Genomic DNA, 21,268 nt, shown 5'->3' with positions numbered 1-21,268 from the left:
TTTAATACATCGAGGGACTGTGTCTGGCCCTCAGCCAGACGGGCCTACTTTCTCCCAATGTGTGGATGGTCATTGTGTGTTAATACTTTGCTTCAATACTTTAATAATGCAAAATACATAAAAACATTTTCAAATATATTTTAAATATATATAATGTATAGTATCCTGCTACCATGGGAAAATATTTTTTTTATGAATATGTTTGACAAAATACATTAAATGCATGTTCGAAATTTTTGGCTCTATAGGGTATATTACAAGAAATGTTATTAAAAATGTTGTAAAGTTATTATATGAAGCCATGTTTAACCTGGATTTTGTCCTTTTGATTGACAGGAGGCTTGACCACAATGAGCTGTCGTCCATCCCTTCATTTGGAGACGCAGCAGCAACAGTCGTTACACTGTTCTTGTAAGTAAACATCAGTGTGCGCTATGATGACGCCTGCTGCTGAGTTGGCACTTTCTGTACATGATGCAAATTATTGTTTGCATGGCGTGGGCAGTCATTTTTTCCTTTAGGGATTTTTGTCTTTTAGCAAATCGTGCCTTGAAGGAAATCCTTTCCATGAGTTACTAGTTTAATATTTTTGTAGTTATTAAAACGGATTGTGCAAGCCTAAAAATGTTCAACTCTGGAGGGTGTTTAGTATTGCTGGCTGTGCTAGTGAAACTCAGAATGGGACTGCCTTTACTAGCGTTACCCTGGAAAATAACTACCTTATTTGGGGTGATCATGTGTATCTGTGTTTGTTTCTTGGCATTCCTTTCTCAGAATCCAGGTATACATGTATGGTTTGTGAGTTGGAATATGAGTTTTGTAACATGGATAGATTTGCACAAGATGCAAATGTTAGTAGTTAATATCAGGTTTATACAGTAGGGCAAAAAAATGTAAATAGTCCGCCACCAATTGTGCACGTTTTCCCACTTAAAAAGATGAGAGGCCTGTAATTTTCATCATAGGTACACTTCAACTATGAGAGACAGAATGGAAAAAATCCAGAAAATCACATTCTGATGATCTCCCTTGATCTGGGGCTCCATGCAAGATCTCGCCCTGTGGGGTCAAAATGATCATGCGAATGGTGAGCAAAAATCCCAGAATCACACGGGGGGACCTAGTGAATGACCTGCAGAGAGCTGGGACTAAAGTAGGGCCCTATAATTTCCGCGATCACGGAATCGCGGACGGAATCGCGGAATTGGCATATTAACGCGGAATCTGCATATAAACGCGGAATCTAGTGTTAACGCAGATTTCCCCGGAATTGTACATATTTGTAATGAAATTCTGTGTCGTGTGGGTTAAGAACGTATGTCTGAGGAAAGTGCAGACGGGGGGAAGCAAATCTCCGCGACACAACCCCTCCCGTCATTTCAGCTCGCCCTTCAAAACAATGAAAGTATGGCGAAGTTGGTCTCCACGGCTCTGCTTTCGGCAGCGAAAAAGTTAAGAAACTCGACGCTAACGGCGGTTTCACACTGCACGCGCAGGCAGCTTTGCGTATGGAGAGCGGGAGCCGCATGCTCGTTGTGCTCAGGCAGCATTGGTCGCGTGCGCACCTGAACCGCGGCTCGTGTATTGCACAGACAGACAAATATTGTCCATTCTGTCAGATTTTCCGGTGTTCTACTCTACCCCTGTCATCTCGTGCTTTGATTTATAATGGGCACATTAGGCAGCAATGCATATCTGCTGCAAATGCGACCATTTTCCCCTCTGTTAGTCTGTTCCAAACATGCATTTAACATGCTGTAGCCTATGGGTAGTTTACATGATAAGTAACCTTAAAGTTAAAATTAAGCATCTAGTTTTAATCATTTAAAGGGGCCTTTGAAGTTGGGGGAAAAACTTCTGGCAGTGTTGTGTTTTCGTGTATTTTTATTTTTCACAGCTCTGGATATCATAATGGTGATTGTTAAACACACAGAACAATTCACTACATGATTTCATGGTGAAATGTTATTTTTTAATGTTAATTTTCAGCTTTAAATGTTTTACTTAATAGTACTGTATGTAAAAGATGATTCTTATGATTTTTTTTTTTTTAGTTCTTTTTTTTTTTAAATACTTGAAAGAAAAAGCTACTGGAGCACTTTCATTTTAACTTATATAAACTATTATAATTTATTTTACCGGAAAGTTTAAAGCTAATAACCATTAATATTTGAAGTACTTGAAGTGCAGTGTTATGCCAAATATCATATTTGTCCTAAAAAGTAAATGTGATGTTTGTTACCTCAGTAAATTTAAGGTCATTCCTATTTTTTGTTTTATGTTCTATTATATTAACATTAAAATCACACTCTTTTTTCACCAAAATAACAGTAAAGGGTAAAAAAAAACTGAATTGCCAAACATTTTAACGGAAAAAAAGGAATCTGCAAAAATTAAAACAGAAAAAAAGGAATTTGCAAAAATTAAAACGGAAAAAACGGAATTTGGGAAAAAATAAAACGGAATTTGGGAAAAAATAAAACGGATTTTATAGGGCCCTACTAAAGTAACAAAGGCTACCATCAGTAACACTACGCCGCCAGGGACTCAAATCCTGCAGTGCCAGACGTGTCCCCCTGCTTAAACCAGATCATGTCCGGGCCTGTCTGAAGTTTGCAAAAGAACATTTGGATGATCCAGAAGAGGAATGGGAGAATGTCATATGGTCAGATGAAACCAAAATATAACTTTATTGTAAAAACTCAACAAAAAGTCAAGTCGTGTTTGGAGGAGAACGAATGGTGAGTTGCACCATACCTACTGTGAAACATGGGGGTGAAAACATCATGCTTTGGGACTGTTTTTCTGCTAAGGGACCAGGACGACTGATCTGAGAATGGGGCCATGTATAAGGAGATTTTGAGTAAAAACCAATCAGCAAGGGCATTGAAGATGAAACGTGGCTGGGTCTTTTAGCATGACAATAATCCCAAACATACCGCCTGGGCAACGAAGGAGTGGCTTTGTAAGATGCATTTCAAGGTCCTGGAGTCTCCAGATCTCAACCTCATTGAAAATCTTGGTGGGAGTTGAAAATCTGTGTTTCACTCTGACAGCCCTAAAACATCACTGCTCTGGAGGAGCTCTGCATGGAGGAATAGGCCAAACTGCCAACAACAGTGTGTAAAAACCTTGTGGCGACTTACAGAAAACGTTTGACCTATGTCATTGCACACAAAGGGTATACAACAAAGTATTGAGGTGAACTTTTATTATTGACCAAATACTTATTTTCAGCCATAATTTGCAAATAAATTCTTTACAAATCAGATAAATGTGATTTGCCCCCCCCCCCCCCCCCCCCCCCATTCCGTCTCTCATAGTTGAAGTGTACCTATGATGAAAATTACAGGCCTCTCATCTTTTTAAGTGGGAGAACTTGCACAATTGATGGCTGACTAAATACTTTTTGCACCACTGTACTTAAACTTATATCAGAGGTGAAGTGCATAATTTCAGTGCTATGAAGCGTCACCGAACAGAACTTAAAAATAACAACGGCGTATTTAAGCAGTTATTTCTTTACATCAAAGTACATTTCAAAAAAGTACGTTTACACATTTAAATAATGCTTGGTTTTAGATTTAAGTCATGTTGAGTCTGTATATCCATGTTTCAGAGCACCAGTTTGCCTGTATCTCCTTCACACCGACTGATATCCCAGCAGTAATCTGTCTTCTGCACGGATCATGTTCCCATCTGTAATATATCTCTCCACTACCAAATGTGTCGTTCATTTGAGCGGTAAAGCGATCAGTGTCTTTATAGCGGGCAGTTGTGCTGTCATGGTGTGACCTCATTGATTTACAGTTAATCACCATCTCCCAGAAATGATGAAAACCTGATGACCGCTCAGTTCACTTCACAGGATTCAAACATTTGATATTACGCTGCTGAGCTGTGCTTGGAGGATATTGGGAAAGGTTAGAATGAGGGGTGATGATCAGGGAATGTAGGCCCAAATGAAAGGGTGCTTCTTTTTTTGGCCTTGGTTCGAGGCCTGTTGCTATAGAGGGCCGCTGCATATTGGGAAGGGCTCGTCTTTTTTGAGCCGCACAGCTGAATGCAGTAGAACGCCCAGCTGTAGCTGTCAATCAAACGGGTTACTGTAAAAAAAAGAAAACGGGGGAGGGGTCAGTCGGAAAGGGGGCGAATTCGTATGGTTACTGATACAGACGGGCGAACAGAAAGAGAGAGAGTTCTCGATTTCCACCTGTGTGGAACACCTGACCCTGCTCGTGGCTGTTGTTCGGAACTCCGCTCGCTAAATTCCTTCCCTCTGAGTTCACCAGCTGGAATGCTGTCGGACAGCAGCCCCCTGTGATACGGCCACAGAGCCAGCACTAAAATACTGCTTCGTCTGTCACCAACACCAAACTCCTCAATGCCCCGTTTCATCTGAACTGAGTACACCATTTAAACAGTAGCTCTCTCTTTCCCTCTCTCTCTAGTGAAGTGTTTAAACAGCAGAGTTGGCATTCTACTGATTTTAATCTTTTCCTTTGACTGCTGACATTTGTATTCAAACAGTTTGATGTGAGACATCCGGTCTCACTTTTTACTGCCCCAGCAATGCAAGCCATATAATGCAAATGCACATTGAAATATAACAGCTTTGTGATTGTCAGCTGTTAGGGAGTGTTTGACAGATGTTACTCTTGCTAGTTGTGTGAGGAGCTTGCATGTATTCGTCAAACCATTCGATTGATAAATGTATCTTGATATTATATATCAGCATTTTTCATCTGTTCAAAGTATGGCATATTTATGGCAAAATAGCCACTTCTACGTATTAGACTTTCCCCGGGTTTCATAGACAAGGCCTAGTACCAGACTAAAATAAATGTTTGAGCTGTTTTTAACTAAAAGCACCTTTCACTGACTTCTCTTAAAATATACCAGTGCCATTGCTTTGTCTCAAGATGGGCACCATTAATGTTTTTTCTAAGGCACATTTATAAAAGTGACTTAAATGTCCTAATTGGCTTAATCGAAGCCTTGTATTTGAAACCAGGCCTTAGAGTAAAAAAATATTTATGTAACAATTTGTATATGTATATCATTTTAGGAAAATTAATATATACATTTCCTATTGATATGTTGACAATGTTGGTTTTTGTAGCCAAAAGTAATATTTTTAAATATAAAATCCCGAAAGTTCCATATATCACAAAGATCTAGTGTGTGTGGATGTTCAAACGCCCAGGTGTTCTTTTCTATTGATTTGGACAGACCTGTTAATATGGTTACCAATCATTTAGCTTCCCTGACTAATGTTTTTTTATGTTATTTTTTTTACTCCTTGTAAAATTTGACAAAATGTTGAGTTGTTTAAAATGCCATTCATTTAGACTTGTTTCTTGTGTAATTGTTGAAATTGATTGTTGAAGAATGAGGATTTGTTGCAAAATCTATGTTCTGCTGGCTATAGCAGTTGTATTTGTAAGGGTATGGAATTAGACTCCTAAAATAAAATAAATATTAAACAGATATTTCACCTATAAATTAAAATTCTGCCATCCTTTACTAACCTTCATGTTGTTCCAAACCGGTATAACTTTCTTCTTTTTTTAACCAAAACTATTTGGTAACCAACGTTGTTTAAAAAATCCAATCTTGTGTTCTGCTGAAAAAAATAAGTCACAGATTTGGAATGACATGATAGGGATTTGGTTAAATTATCTTTTTAAAAATGGCAATTTAGACTAGTTCCTTGTTAGACTATCTAGTCTACTCCATTCTGATCCATCCCTACCTGAAATAATCTTTGAGGACTCAGAACACCCTTCACAAACCTTCCCACATCATTTCCTCTCCTTACTTTTAGAGTTCATCAAGCAGATAAGCCAATCAATGCTGCCTAAAGCAGCTATCCTCCTAATCCTCTGTGCAGTGCTGCTTTGGTTGGATTAACTGGCTAAGACATTCAGCTCCCACACACACTCTCTCTCTCCTCAACAACTGATTCCGACACTGATCCAGACATTGGTTTGGAACCCAGCTATAGTGTTTCAGTTTAACCTAAACAAGTGCAGAAAAACAACCGAGCCACAAGCAAAGTCTTTGTAAATAATTTGTAAAGTATCGTTTTGGCTTGGGTTGGTTTTAGGATCTGCCATGACCCAGATGTGATCATTCGTATCCTAGATCCCAGCTCCACCACTTTAAAACGTTTTGTGGATTCTGGCCTGGGATGGCCAGCGCATGAGAATGGACCGTTTCTCTCGTTAACGTCAGCATGTTTTTTTTTGCCCGGAGAAGGTCACCAGCTGCTGACCTGCTACTCAGTGGAGTCTCAGTGCTCTGTTAGTCACAGGAACATCCTGTAGGGCGGTAAGCACAGCACTCGTCCTTATCCATACCCTCTGTCTGTTTATTCAGGTGGGACAGTGGGGGTACTCCCTCCTTTTCTCTTTCCTTCCGTCGTTCTCGTTCCCTCTTTCTTCTGTCCTTCCATTCCTCCTCCCCCCTTCTCACAATTCCCACCCAGAATTCCAGTTAAACGGTCAACCCAGGGAGCATCTGCATGTCGGCCGGGTCCCGTCTTCACTGGGAAAGGCCTTGCTGGTCTATCAGGCTCCCACAGAACACCTGCCAGCAGACAACCAGAGCAGAAATCCCCTCTTGGTCTCAGCGGACCGTGTGTTTATCGTGAGATTTACCCAGAATTGAGAATCCGAATAAGGAGGCGTTGTTGTTCCAGCAGGGACTCGTCTTCTCTGTCTGCCTTGTCTTTGTTGGGTTTCCTGCTAGCATTGATCATTGAGCACAACTAGCCAATCTCAGACCAAAGATCTCTGGTTTTTGGTTTTGAGAGGTTCTGGAGCTTCAGTTGGCCCATTGTATCCTTGCAAATAAAATGGTGGCACCATGATATAGAAATGGTACTAGAAATTAATACCAAGGTACTTTGATATATATTATTGTTTTGAATGAACCATATTTATATCCCATTGTATTTACCCCAAAGCTTGTACCTCAAGATTTCATCTTATGCAACGTCATTTCCTTAAGCCCACTCTTTTTACTTTTTTTTATAGCAAGTTTAATAGAGGGAGATTTTCTTTTTTTTTCTTTAGTACTGTCCCATCCTCCAGTACGGGATGGCTTACTCTGAAACTACCCCAAAACAAATTCCAGATGTGGAGAGCTTGACCTCGCCATTCCTTCCGTGGCCGGCAAAAACAAGTGTGATTCTTAAGTCAGCTGCTTTCTCATGCCTCAACCCTAAAGAGAAATAGAGGCAAAAAAGGGGGAAGGACAGAAATCTAAAGCCCCCTTGAGAGAAAACTGTTATTGATTTGTCTTTACTCCATTAACAACAGTTCACACCAAGCCTGGTGCAACTAAATGACAAGAGAGAACAAAATCTAGAACAAAATATTCAAAAACAACATTTTAGTTATTTTATTTTATTCTTTGAAAAAGGTTGCAGGACTGAATTGTGAACACAATAGTTTGAGAGATTCACAAACAAAACGAAAGTATTCATTATCTAATCGGTATACAATGCAGAAGATTGCAGACCTGATTTTTCATACTGTGACTAAACAAAATTAAAGGATTCACAAACTAACCCCTAACTCTTACCACCAAATCTAACCCAAATCCAATGCGTCATTTGATATTTGGAAGATAAAAAGTTGAATACCTGATTTGTTACATTATTGTCGGACTAAACTTAACAAAACAATGCATAGTTTTGGTTTAAAATCTCATCTTGGTGTGCAAATGTTTTAAGAGCTTAAATTAAGTGGCATATGATTGTATTTTCACTTTAAACTGGAATAGGATGAAAGTATTTTAACATCCAAAAGTTATTTGAGTCATAATATATTTAGTCTGTTGTTAATCTCTTCTGTTGCACCCGAAGCTTTATGTACAGAAACAGACATACACAGGGTTAGATGAATCTTTCATCTGACTGATATTTGTCACCATTGCTAGGTTTTTGTTTGGGATTCCAGGCCTGTATGTGTTTGTGCGTTTGCATGTGTGTGTTGACAAATCAAGTTACTGTATCTAGCCACAGTCACTTGGCACTTCTGAAGGCGTGTGTGGAAACAAGCCTCCACTGGGTTTCAAAGCCCTATTGACACATTCTCTCCGAAAGAGCCTCATGTGGTTAGAGCAGCCAGCCGCCTATCAGCGCAGATATGTGGGTCGACATATGGTGCCTATGCACTAATAAACCGAAGGAGACTGCGATAACGTGATGTGAGAATTATAAGTCTAGAGTAACCAAGGGCAGATCTACAGGATATTCAATTTGTTTGTCTGAGCTGTGTAGACAATAGATTAGTATGTAATCTGTCCAGAGTGTCAGATGAAACCATATTAAACACTCAGTGAAGGTTTGTACAGCTGTGTATAGAGTTAGTTATAATAGATGTGCTCTTTTTTCTTTTTTTCCCCTTCTAGGCACCATAATAAAATCCGCAGACTGGAGGGGAGCCTGCTGCAGAACTTCTCTGCTCTGGAGACGCTAGATCTGAGTAATAATGACATCACGGAGCTGAGAGAGCACTGCTTCCCTCCGGGGTTACAAATCAAGGACCTGTAAGAAACGCACTCATTCTCTCTCTTTCAAATAGATATAACTGTGAACATCTGTGTTTTCATGTAAAACTGTATTCTTTCATAATCTGAAGCGTGATATTTCATTTCTGTAGGCACCTGAGCAGTAATAAGATTGTTCATCTGGATTTTGGAGCGTTTAAGAACCTCGCCGGGAGTCTGCAGATCCTCAGACTTAACCGGAACCGACTGACCCATCTTCCTGTTAAAGGCCTGGAGCTGCCCAAGCTCACACAGCTGTGAGTGCACTATAATGTCCATATACACGCTCAAATTTGGGGTCCGAAAGAAAGAAATTAGGCTAATACTGTATAATGACAAGGGCTCAGTTTACAACAAAAAATTTAGTTAAAATAAATGCTGCTCTTTTGAACTTTATTCATTTACAAATCCTTACAAATATCACAGTTTCCAAAGAAATATTAAGCAGCACAACTGTTTTCAGCATTGATGATAATAATAATTATAATAATAATCAATGTTTCTTAAAGGGTTAGTTGCCCCAAATATGAAATTTGTCATTAATGACTCACCCTAATGTTGTTCCACACCCATCATCGGAACACAGTTTAAGATATTTTCTATTTTAGTCCCAGAGCATAATGCAGTCTATGCACACTGTACTGTCCATGTCCAGAAAGGAAATAAAAACATAATCAAAGTAGTTCATATGTGACATCAGTTGGTTAATTAGAATCTCTCGACGCATCGAAAATACAATTTGGTCCAAAAATAACACAAACTACAACTTTTTTCATTATTGTCTAATCTTTCTTGTTTGTGTTCAATCCTCAAATAAAGATTCAAACGAAACTGTTATGAATCAGTGATTCGATCAATGATTCAGATCGTCAGTGTCACATGATTTCAGCAGGAAACAAGGAAGAGTAGACAATGCTGAATAAAGTCATAGTTTTTGTTATCTTTGGACCAAAATGTATTTTCGATGCTTCAAGAGATTCTAATTAACTAACTGATGTCACATGGACTACTTTGATGATGTTTTTATTAGCTTTCTGGACAGTATAGTGTGCATAGACTGCAAACGGTCTGGGATTAAAATATCTTAAACTGTGTTCCGATGATGAACGGAGGTCTTACGGGTGTGGAGCGACATTAGGGTGAGTCGTTAATGACATCAATTTCATTTTTGGGTGAACTAACCCTTTAAGCACCAAAATTTGCATATTCGCATAGTTCTGAAGGATCTTGTGACACTGAAGACTGAAGTTTCAGCTTTGCCATCACATAAATAAATTAAAATATATATTACAATAAAAGTTATTTATGATATTAAATAATGATATTTATAATAATTTAGATTTATACTTTGAAAAACAGTTAAAAAAATGCAAGGGTTGTTGTTTTGATTGTTGTTGAAACAAACGTTTCTAATGTAAACCCAAATGTAATGTAACAAAACTCTGCATGTCTATACTACTTCTGTTTTAGACTTAGTCACATTAGTATGATGTCATTTGTTCAATTGTAATTATTGTGAAACTACCTTTTTAAAAGGGAAGTTAATCTACTTTTAATTTATGAGTAGTTGAGCAGTTTAAACTATAGTTGGAAGCTACAGTTTAAAGTACCTCCCCCAATACTTGTTTCCACATGTTATATTAAACGGATCAGCATTCATGCTCAGAAGACCATTGGTAAACATTAGAGCAGGACAATTCTTTCACTTCATTGCAGATCTATGGATCCCACTTTGCCCCGAGCGTAACCATCTGTGCCTAAGCTCTTTATTTCTGCTCATATCAGACTTCCATCAAAAATATGCTTTGTTCTTCAGATGGACAGTGAGACTGAATCTATGTATGGATGAGGCAACATAAGCTCACATTAAACCCCTCTCACACGTGCACACACACCTGGAGCGCATTTCAGCAACCACAAAGCCACAGCTATGTTGTTGAGCGAGAACAATAAGTTAGTTAGTAGTGACATCGAAGAGGGAGCAGAGCTGCTTTATTTGACCTGATGGTCAGCTGAGTATCTGTTTACAGTTCTACAGTTCTAAGTTTTCAAAGAGGATTTTGCCATATGAGAACCGTTTTGGGTTTCCAAAGGACCTTTCAGTACAAAGATCTTTTAAAGAACCATTTTTTTCTCAGTGGTAAATTTCTTTTGTAATAATCTGAAGAACCCTTTTTCACCACGAGGAACTTTTTGTGCAATGGAAAGGTTCCATGGATGTTAAAGATTGTGTTTGCAACCATAGATGCCTTTAAAAAATATATATCATGCTGTGGACTACATTTCCTCAAGTGCTTCAACTTTTTTTGGTAATATTTTACTCACATTTTAATTGTGTGTTTTTGTAGGGAGCTAAGCAGGAACAGGTTGCGGTTGATCGAGGGACTCACCTTCCAAGGTTTGAGCAGTTTAGAAGTTCTCAAGCTTCAGAGAAACAACATCAGCAAGCTGACGGATGGGGCGTTCTGGGGTCTGGCCCGGATGAGGGTTCTGTGAGTCTAAACCTTACTAATTATTAATAGCTGTCACAATAGACCATTTATAATACGTTTATATTTTTTAACTGACATTTCTTACCAAAGTGACCTGCAATAAAATATACATCCTCCACATGAGGTGACTCTCTTTGTATCATACAACTATTATATTGTGTGCGTTTGCTTTGCTTTTTGTCGTGTAGGCACCTGGACTATAACATTCTTCGGGAGGTGAACAGCGGCTCTCTCTACGGTCTGGAGTCACTCCTGCAGCTCTATCTCTCCAACAACTCCATCTCTAACTTTAACCCTGAGGGCTGGGGCTTCTGTGAGAGACTCAGAGAACTGTGAGATATCACTCTCTTCCTCTCCTATACCAACTCCTCCTCGTTCTTCCGAGTTTTTCTTGTTTAAAATTATATATATGGTTTAAGATAGCTGACACATGTCACTAAGATATTTATCGTTGAAATACGCAGATACAAAATGAATAAATTAATAAAAAATAAAAAAAATTCAACGTTGCTTGACGAGTGTTAGAATTACATTTAGGATTTAGAATCTATGTAAATCAGGGGTCCATTCTTCGTACGTCGCTATCTCAGTTAGCTGGATTTAATTGTTGACAATTTGGCATGATCTCAGATTGTTTGGTTCTTCGAAGCTCATCCTGGACTTAATGTCATAGCAACAGGTTCGTAAACTTGCTCGGGAGCAGGGTTATTTCATGTAAACAGGATTAGATTGCATCATGAGGTGACACTTAAAATCTGTCCCGGCCACTGCTTCTTTATTACAAGAGTTCATTACTGAACCAGGGGCAATAATAATTATTAATAATAATAAAAAAGTGTATTTGAAAATATTATAATGTTGTGTAAAAAGTGTATAATACTATAGATACAGCCACTTGATTGAGAGATTTTGTGATTAATTTGTGAATAATTACTTAATAATTTTATTGAAGGTTTACAAATACATTATACAGTTATTCTGAGCCCTGCTTTGTTTTGAGTGGTGACTGATATTATGGGATGGCTTGATGTGGATAACTTGATCTTGACCTTTAAGAAACTTTTAATTAATGCATTACTGTCACGTTACAAATCTGCTTTAAATTGACTTAAAATTACGTGAATTGCTTATTACAAAATCAAAATACAAGTGTAAAGGGTGCACACATACTATAAATTGTGAATATAAATAATTGGGAATCATTTAAAATAAAAAATAAAAACATGTATCAATTAGCTATTGTAATTGCTGGTTAAAATGTTTTCTTATAAAGGTCCATAAAGTAGCTTTTTCTTTTTTTTAATTTGTCAAGTTTTTTGCCAGGTGACCAGGTGGTCATGACACCAGCCAATCGCTGCATTGCTGATCTTGGTTTCGAATTATTGATGCCTCTGCCCTCTTCAGGAAACACAAGAACGCACAGAAATCTTGGATAACTTAATCCAGATATTTTTATCCAATCCGCAAATTCATCTGAAAAACCAAATTAGCCAGAGATCAGTTATAACGATTAGAAGATCTGGGTTCTGTTTAATCTTCTCGGATTCATTTAGCGATGACGAAGAATGGACCCCTGCTCTTTTTAAGAAGATTTTCTGGTGTTTGTACACACATGCACATGATGCACTACTATTCAAGGTTTGGGGTCTGTAAAAAAAATTATTTAAAAAAAAAATGTTTTTGAAAGAATTCTCTTATGCTCACCAACGCTTTATTTTATCAAAAATACAAATTATTATTATTATTATTATTACAATTAAAATTACTTTTTCTGTCTTAATATATTGCCATTTATTTTATCCTTGTGATGGCAGCTGAATTTTTTAGCATTTAAACTGGTCTTCAATGATCCTTCAGAAATCATTGTAATATGCTGATTTGGTCTTCAAGTTAAAAAAATTATCAATGTTGAAAAACATTGTGCTGCTATATATTTTTGTGGAAAACATGATGCATTTTTATTTCAGCATTCTTTCTTGAATATGAAAATTCAAAAGGGCAGCATGTATTTGATATATATATATAAACAAAATTAAATATAAACAAATGTTTTTTGGTAATATTGTAAATGTCTTAAATGTCAAATCAGTTTAATGCATCCTTGCTGACTAAATCTATTAATTTCTTGAAGAAAAAAAAAAAAAAACCTTGCCCCAAACCTTTGAATGGTAGTGTATAAAATATAATCTACAGGAGGATGTAATCTTGGTTGTTTTTCAAATTTGGCACCTGCCACAAATGTACTCCCACCCAATCTTTGTATTACACGGAAGCGTTTGTCCACAGAATCACCTACTGCACTAAATGCACAGCACTCCTCGTCTTGCTGTAGATAAGCTCTGTTTATCCCCTAATGATGCACGGGATTGCCAGCGCTTAGGAGCTCAGTGCCGTTTTCACTCATCTCTTCTGATGCTAGTTAAAGAAAACCACGTAATCCTCCACGTATATGTCTGCCAAGTGTTACACAGAGATCCGTACCTGAGTGAACGCGATCTTATCTGGGTGAATGTGTGTATACACTGCACAGTCCTGTCAAGCATATTGTTTCCTCCCCGTACGCGATATCTTCCTCTAGCTAACACTTTAGTCCGTTGTGGGGGGTAACAAGGTTTTTATTGGTAGGGCATGTTGACCGTGGTATCAGCTGAGTGGTTCGCCATGATTTTGCGGATAGGTTTATGACATGGTTGTTATTGCATTCTGGTTGCAAGACTCAACCTTCTGTGATAAACAGTGAAAAAGCCCAAGTTTGCAAAAGCTAATCGAGGATACCATAATATGGAAATGCAAAAATGTAATGCAGTTCTTGTTTGTTTTCCTTTTTTTCAGGAACTTGTCCTATAATAACCTGACGAAGCTGTCCGAGGGTAGTTTTGCCAAGCTGGTGAATTTGATCTCGCTGCGTTTGGGACACAATTCTATCAGTCACATCACAGAGGGAGCGTTCAGAGGCCTGGGTTCCCTGCGTACGCTGTAAGTGTTCTTACCCTGTGAGAAAGCCTCCAGAATAGGTTTAATCCTGCATGTGAAAAACACTTGAAGGTGTCAAAGCTGTTGCAGAGTGGTTTGGAATTCTACTTGCCAGCCATAGCTCTGTCACATTGAGTCGTGGTACTCCTACAGGGAATCGGGTTCAAGTCCATTCTGCCCTGATCACATTCCTTTTTCTTTCTACCAATATTTCTTTCTTTCTCTAATACCCATTTAAAATAAATAAATATTTACAAAAGAAACAAAAAAAATTATGCAGATAAAAACTTTGCGGTAGCACACTGTCCACATTAAAATCAGTTGATCCACAGCATTCAAGACAGTGTTTCTCTTCTTGAAATGGCCAAACAAAACAGTCTTAGTTTCTAAATCAATTAAAACTGTGGCAGAAAAACATGTTGATTGATTTAGTGGCATTTGCTAAAGTAGCCGTTAGCCATTAAGTCTGGTGAGAAAGCTTTCTGGTTTCTTTTCCTCATTGTTTTCATGTTGGTTCCCACCAAAGTTGGATGCACATGTACACACCCTGCTCAAGGCCTCCTAGTAGAGGCAACCTTTTTTTTTTTTTCTTCGCACATTGAAAGGCATTATGGGAGACCAACTCTCCTGCCTGACTTCTATAGACACACAAAGTCTCAACCGCCACTTCATACCCCCCTCTTTCAGTGTCTCAAAAGAGAGAAGAATTCTGCCTTTACTTTCTTAGATGAAGGCTTTTTCACAGTAGGGTGACAAGCCAAGGCACAACACGGCCCTCAGCGCTGCTGGCAGTGGGCAGAGTGTGGGGGGAAGGGGGCTGTGAAGTGCGATTGTGAGGGCCTCTGTTTTCTTTTGTTTCGTCCTTCCTTTATGTCTTACTTGCTTGATTTCCTTTATATCGCTCTCTCTCTCTCTCTCTCTCTCTCTCTCTCTCTCTCTCTCTCTCTCTCTCTCTCTCTCTCTCTCTCTCTCTCTCTCTCTCTCTCTCTCTCTCTCTCTCCTCTCTCTCTCTCTCTCTCTCTCTCTCTCTCTCTCTCTCTCTCTCTCTCCTCTCTCTCTCTCTCTCTCTCTCTCGAGCCAGTTCTAATCTAATCATGGCCTTAGTGCCTTGCTGGGGCTCCCGTTGAAAAGAAGCAGGGGAGGTTTTAATTGGTGCGCGTTCCTGGCCGGGCGAGAGAAGCCCTGGTCGGGTGTGAAAGACCAGAACCGGACCGTCTTTGAGCCGAGTAGGTGGGGGTCAGGCCTTGGGGCCTCCGCCCCTACTGTCATTAACAAGCCAGGGTCCATTCACAAGCAGCCAGCCAGAAAGAATAGGAAATTGGCAGCCAAGGCCAGGCATGGAGGGAAAGTAACAGAAAGAGCCAAAGGGGCGGTCGTCAGCCTGGAGGGAACAGGCACAATCCCTCCACCCTCTCACCTCAAAAAGACATTTATTCTTTTTTGGCGACAACACACTTTTTTTTAATGGCTTAGAAACAAAGGGACCCCTTACAAAAATGGTATCAGATGGTAATCCTATGGTACTTTGAGATGATTACTGTTCATATACCATAGTACTTCAAAGAAAACCATTTCAAAATCCAACAAAACATTGTAAAGGTGCGATCACTTTTAGGTCAGTCGTGGCCTAATTGTTAGAGAGCCAGACCTGTAACCCGAAGGTTGTGGGTTCTCAATACTGGCAGGAAATGACTGAGGTGCCCTTGAGCAAGGAAGCTAACCCCCAATCACTCCCCAGCCACCACAGCAAATGGCTGCCCACTGCTCCAGGTGTGTGTGTGTGTGTGTGTGTGTGTGTGTGTGTGTGTGTGTGTGTGTGTGTGTGGGCATGTTTTTGTGACATATGAGGATAAATGTGAGGATAAAAAACACAAATGTGTATAATAACATGGGCATGACACAGGGCCGGCCCTGACCAATTTGCTGCCCTAGGCAAGATTTTACTTGGTGCCCGTTGTATTAAGGTTTATATGTTGGTAAAAATAAACACACACACACACATCTGGTTCTCTATCTTTGTGGGGACTCTCCATAGACGTAATAGTTTTTATACCGTACAAACCGTATTTTCTATCCCCCTACACTGCCCCTAAACCTACCCATCACAGGAAACATTCTGCATTTTTACCTTCTCAAAAAAAAACGTATCCTGTATGATTTATAAGCATTTTGAAAAGTGGGGACTGTGACTACTATCAGCTATTACTATCCTTATGGGGACATTTGGTCCCCACAATGTAATATAAACAAGGACACACACACACACACACATATTTATACAAAAATGTGTGTATACGTAGCCTCCACTAAACTATGCATGCTCATGTTTTCACCATGAATTAAACTTTAAGACATTTTTATATTTAGTGTGCATTTTATTTTATGTTTTAGCTATTTTAGATAAACCTGTATATAAATATCATTACTAATTTCAGAAAATAAATTGTACAAATGCCATATATCCCCTTACAATTGCACAACTGAGTAAAAACATTAGGCTATTAAAAAATGATATATGTTTATAAACAATTGACATGATTTTTTACAGATTCTGATCACCCAGAACAGTTGCTTACATAAAGTTTAAGATAAAAATAACTGGAATTAATTAGCAAACATTCATATTTAGATAATGCATAAAGATAAACTTTTCATTCATTTCATCACTTTACCTTTGTCTTTATCCCCTTATTCCTTTATATTCCTTTACCAGAGGTCTTCGGTCTTTTTGACACATTGGCCATCCGTCATAAATAATTAGGCAACTTTCCATCTTTCACTGGCGCGAGCAAACAAGCACATTCCTCCTGTCTGTTAGATGCGCGAGAGGCGACACAACAACACATTCCCAACGTTAAACTGATCGTGCGTTCAATATCGGACACACTAAAGCATTCGCTGAGCAGGAGGAGATTGATGCGGTGGTCTGGGAAGAGTCTGGGGATTTGTTTAAGGTTTTTTTAAGGGAATATTTCGAATTAATATTAATAAAAAGTAGCAGTAATAAAACCGGAAAAATCACTCATTTTGGCGCCCCTATGGACGAGTGGCGCCCCTTGCATTTGCCTATTCCGCCTATGCCACGGGCCGGCCCTGGTATGACAGGTATTAGAAGAAGAGGGTGAAATATGAGGACATTGGCCATGTCCCCACTTTTCAAAATGCTTATAAATCATACAGGATGAGGTTTTTAAAAAAAAAAGTAAAAATGCTGAATGTTTCCGGTGATGGGTAGGTATTTGGGTAGTGGCAGTGTAAGGGAATAGAAAATACGGTTTGTACAGTATAAAAACCATTACCCCTATGGAATGTCCCCACATTTGACAAAAACAAACGTGTGTGTTCACTACTCACTAATCCTAATGTGTGTACACTAACTTGGATGGGTTAAATGCAGAGGGCAAATTCAGAGTATGGGTTACCGTACTTGATGAATTGTCTTTTACTAGTGTAGCAATGTATAAAGCACAGCTCACACAGAATTCATTTTCAAACCGAGCAACATTATGTTGGTCAATGGGGCGCATTTGCAAATTTACAATACAAAATAGGTAGTCAAGTCACCTTTATTTATATAGCGCTTTTTACAAGTCCAATTGTTTCAAAGCAGCTTACTGGAAAACAGTGCAACAGTTTGATTTGGCTGTACAGCCACTCTGGAGAAAACGGTGATGTTGTTCAGCTAATTTCAATTATCATATAGTGTCAATATGGGCAGATTGGTAATATAGTTGAAATTTAAGTGTCTCCAACTGAGCAACCCAAAAGCCAAAGGAGACAGTGGCAAGGAACCAAAACTTTTTCAGGGCCAAAATGGAGAAAAAAACCTTAGGAGAAACCAGGCTCAGTCGGGGTGCCAGTTCTCCTCTGGCCGACGAACAAACCGTGTGAGATTATGATTCTGGCAACATAACCGGTCAGAAGTCATATTAGATCAGAAGATATTCATACGATTATTCAAAAAATTGGAGTCGTCATAAGATTAGAACCATTTAGTAATTAAAACATACACCCTCGCGATTGCATGGATTCCTCTTGAAATGACTGGATTTCACCAGTGAAAATTCACAGAACAACATGTATACATGAGTTTTGATGCAAATGCTTAGCTTATGTGTACAGCCAAACGCACGGCCTTTCAAAGTATATTCTATTTGAGATCATGCGCAAACACAGGCGCACTAGAAAGTTTCATTCTTGTTTAGTGTCTGCATTGTATCATTTTATCCCCTTGTACAAACGGCCTCCTATTGTTTGTAGTAGTTGCATGCAAAAACTGTATACTTTGGGCTTTAAGTGAAAGGTTAAGTGAAATGCTTTCAAAAGCACGATTATTTAAATTGGAGGAACAGGCCAGCCACGTCCGTCATGTTTGGAGATTTTCATCAGAAAGTTAGGCTGTGTGGGCAGCCCGCTGGCACCGTCCAGGCTTGTTTGAGAGTCGTCTGAAGTCGTTTTATGCGATGTGCCCATATGCCTTTACCTGCCAAAATGGTTGTTGCGGTGACTGATTCAAACGGCTGTCATTGTGAGAATATGTTTGCAACTGTGTGAAAGAGTGTTTGTGCAAGATGCTTTCAGCTGTCATGCATTATTCATTCATTGGCCTGTGCGTTGCTGCGCTCCTTAATGTCACAATTCACAAAGAAAAGAATGTGCTTGGTTGGCAGAGGAAAAGAGAGGGAGAGAAAGCAAGAAAGAGCGTGTTGTTGGACGTTCTTGTTTTTTAACCAGGTGTCCAGGGCAGCTTGTGCCATTGCTGAACATCTGTCAGCGGTATATGGATGAGGAATTGAATATGGTATATGGATGAGGAATCTGTCGAGCACCGCCTTTAAAACATTGATCAATCTTACCTCATTTTTTCTAGAGAAATGATTAAAAAATTTGATATAAATATAACATAAATGTAAAATACAATTAAAGTAATTATTTTTATTAACATTTAAAATAAATGTAAAATGTGATAAAAAAATAAAATAAAAAATCCTTTCAGGGAAGATAAACTTATTTACAGTAACCAAGGTGGGCGGAGCTTAGCAAATATCAATTGTTCCATACTCTGTATGTGTCTTCCATGTCTCTCTTTCCTAATCTTTCTTTTTCTCTCTGCAGGGAGTTGGATCACAATGACATCTCGGGCACTATAGAGGACACCAATGGGGCCTTCACTGGCCTCGAAAACCTCAACAAGCTGTGAGTGTCATGCTCTCTCTTCCCCCTCTGCACATTTCGGACATTCTTAAACTAGTTACAACCATAACAGTTGACACCCCCAAAATCCTGCTCCACAAAAAACATTGAATTGCGTAGTACAAAATCAGGCCATGCTTTTCGAAGAAATGTCATGTTTATTGAGTAAAAAATAAGAGCAAGCACACGTAACCTCAACCCGCATCTTATACAAGGTTTATATTTCATGCAGTGCAGATTTGGGAAGGGAAGCTTTAGTGGTGGACGTCTTTTGAATTTGAGTACTGGGGCGAACGCTTTTCATCATTGACCGATAGGAGATGAGCTCTTGGCTTTGCTGTTGTGATGGAATCAGCAAAGGCATAAAATGTGAGGCAGGCGGAGGAGGGGGTGGGTTCACACACATCAAAAGTCCCGCTCTGCGCCTTTTGTTACGGGAGCAGAGGTTCACAAATCTGCGGAAGCCGCTTGTTGATGCACATCTCCAGCCAAATCCTGAGAGCCACCCTGCCAAAAAGCCTACTCGCCCGACCTGGGAATATGCGAGTTAGAATTGGAGAGCGACGCCCACAACATCAAAGTCTTCCCCATGGTTTTGATAGGCAGGGCCATTCCTATAGTTCACAAAGGGAGAATGACTTATGTTAGTAGATTGTGAATAATTTGTACATTTCACATCTTTGCGTCGTAGAGATTCCACGTGACGCTGTCAATGGATCCAGTTAGCATCTATTTTAATGGGCTCTATTTGAAACCTCCGTTTTGTCAGAGCGAACCGCTAGAGCTTTTGAATGATGGGGTTGGTATGGAAGCCCAGGGCTCGAGGCTGCCCAGAGGGTGACCTGCAGATGGGTGGTTGCTTCAGAAATGGTGGGAGGGCCTGAGGAGATGAGTGGAGGTGATGTCTTAGTCTTTCAGGAGATGACAGATGCTGTCACACACACAGACCATTAGTCTGCTGACAGACACGGCAGGGGCTGGGTTTTCTGGGCATATATTGAGTCAACTAGGTATCATGAAACTTTTTTTATAGTGGTGAGATTTTTAATGTTATTATTTCTCTATGTTTATTATAATTTTTGACAATTAAATGAGTGCTTTATATAATAAAGAGATTATATTTAATGGCTCTAAGACAATTCATTATATTTTTTGCACATTTGGATTATCTTTTTAAGGATGTACATTTTTATACTTGTATAAAATTATATATTATTTGGCAACACATTTTTTCATATTAGTTAACTATTAGTTAACATGAACTAACAATGAATAATAATTCTACAGCATTAGTTTCATTTCAACATTTTTACAAATCAAAAATTATATCTGTTAATATTATCTAATGGACCCGAGCTCGCATAACAATGAAGAGTTGCAGTTTTATTAATATTAACAAAGACTGATAAATATTGTAACAAATGTATTACTCCTTGTTAGATTAAATAGTTAATGCATTGTGTGTGTGTGTGTGCGCGTGTGCGTGCGCATGCGCGTGTGTGTGTGTGTGCTAAAATGGATATTAAAAAAAAAATTATATATATAATATACACACACACGCATATGTGAGTGTAATTCTTTTTGTATCCATTAATATTAATTGTGCATGTTAACCCCCCCCCCCCCCCCATTTTTACATTTAGATTACTTTTGCCGTCATTGTTCATTTTTATAATCAATAAATAATTTAATCTCAAAATCTATTTAAAAAATCAAATCTAACATTACTATGTTGTGGCGCATTTAAAAATGAGTTTAGATTTACTTTTTACTTTTTTATTTAGGATAAATAAATTAAATATATTTTATATATATATATATATATATATATATATATATATATATATATATATATATATATATATATATATATATATATATATATATATATACATACATACATACATACATACATACATACATACATACATACATACATACACACATACACACATACACACATACACACATACACACATACACACATACATACACACATACACACACACATACATACACACATACACACACACATACACACACACATACAC

The 21,268-nt window shown here is 38.5% G+C and overlaps 1 protein-coding gene across 1 annotated transcript in view; it reads left to right on the top strand.

Annotated features, from left to right (window-relative positions):
• lrig1 (leucine-rich repeats and immunoglobulin-like domains 1) overlaps positions 1-21,268 on the top strand; it is a 49,133-nt gene that overhangs the window by 17,749 nt on the left and 10,116 nt on the right. Inside the window, exons 3-9 of the mRNA XM_067432112.1 lie at positions 337-411; positions 8,422-8,559; positions 8,673-8,816; positions 10,908-11,051; positions 11,240-11,383; positions 13,884-14,027; positions 19,140-19,220. Of these exons, the coding sequence (XP_067288213.1) occupies positions 337-411; positions 8,422-8,559; positions 8,673-8,816; positions 10,908-11,051; positions 11,240-11,383; positions 13,884-14,027; positions 19,140-19,220 (870 nt within the window). The remainder of the gene's footprint in view (positions 1-336; positions 412-8,421; positions 8,560-8,672; positions 8,817-10,907; positions 11,052-11,239; positions 11,384-13,883; positions 14,028-19,139; positions 19,221-21,268) is intronic.

This window comes from Pseudorasbora parva, chromosome 22, assembly GCF_024679245.1.
Source record: "Pseudorasbora parva isolate DD20220531a chromosome 22, ASM2467924v1, whole genome shotgun sequence".
In the NCBI taxonomy this organism is placed as follows: Eukaryota; Metazoa; Chordata; class Actinopteri; order Cypriniformes; family Gobionidae; genus Pseudorasbora; species Pseudorasbora parva.
Note: the sequence above shows the minus strand (reverse complement) of the source record. Positions and strands in the feature narration are given on the sequence as shown.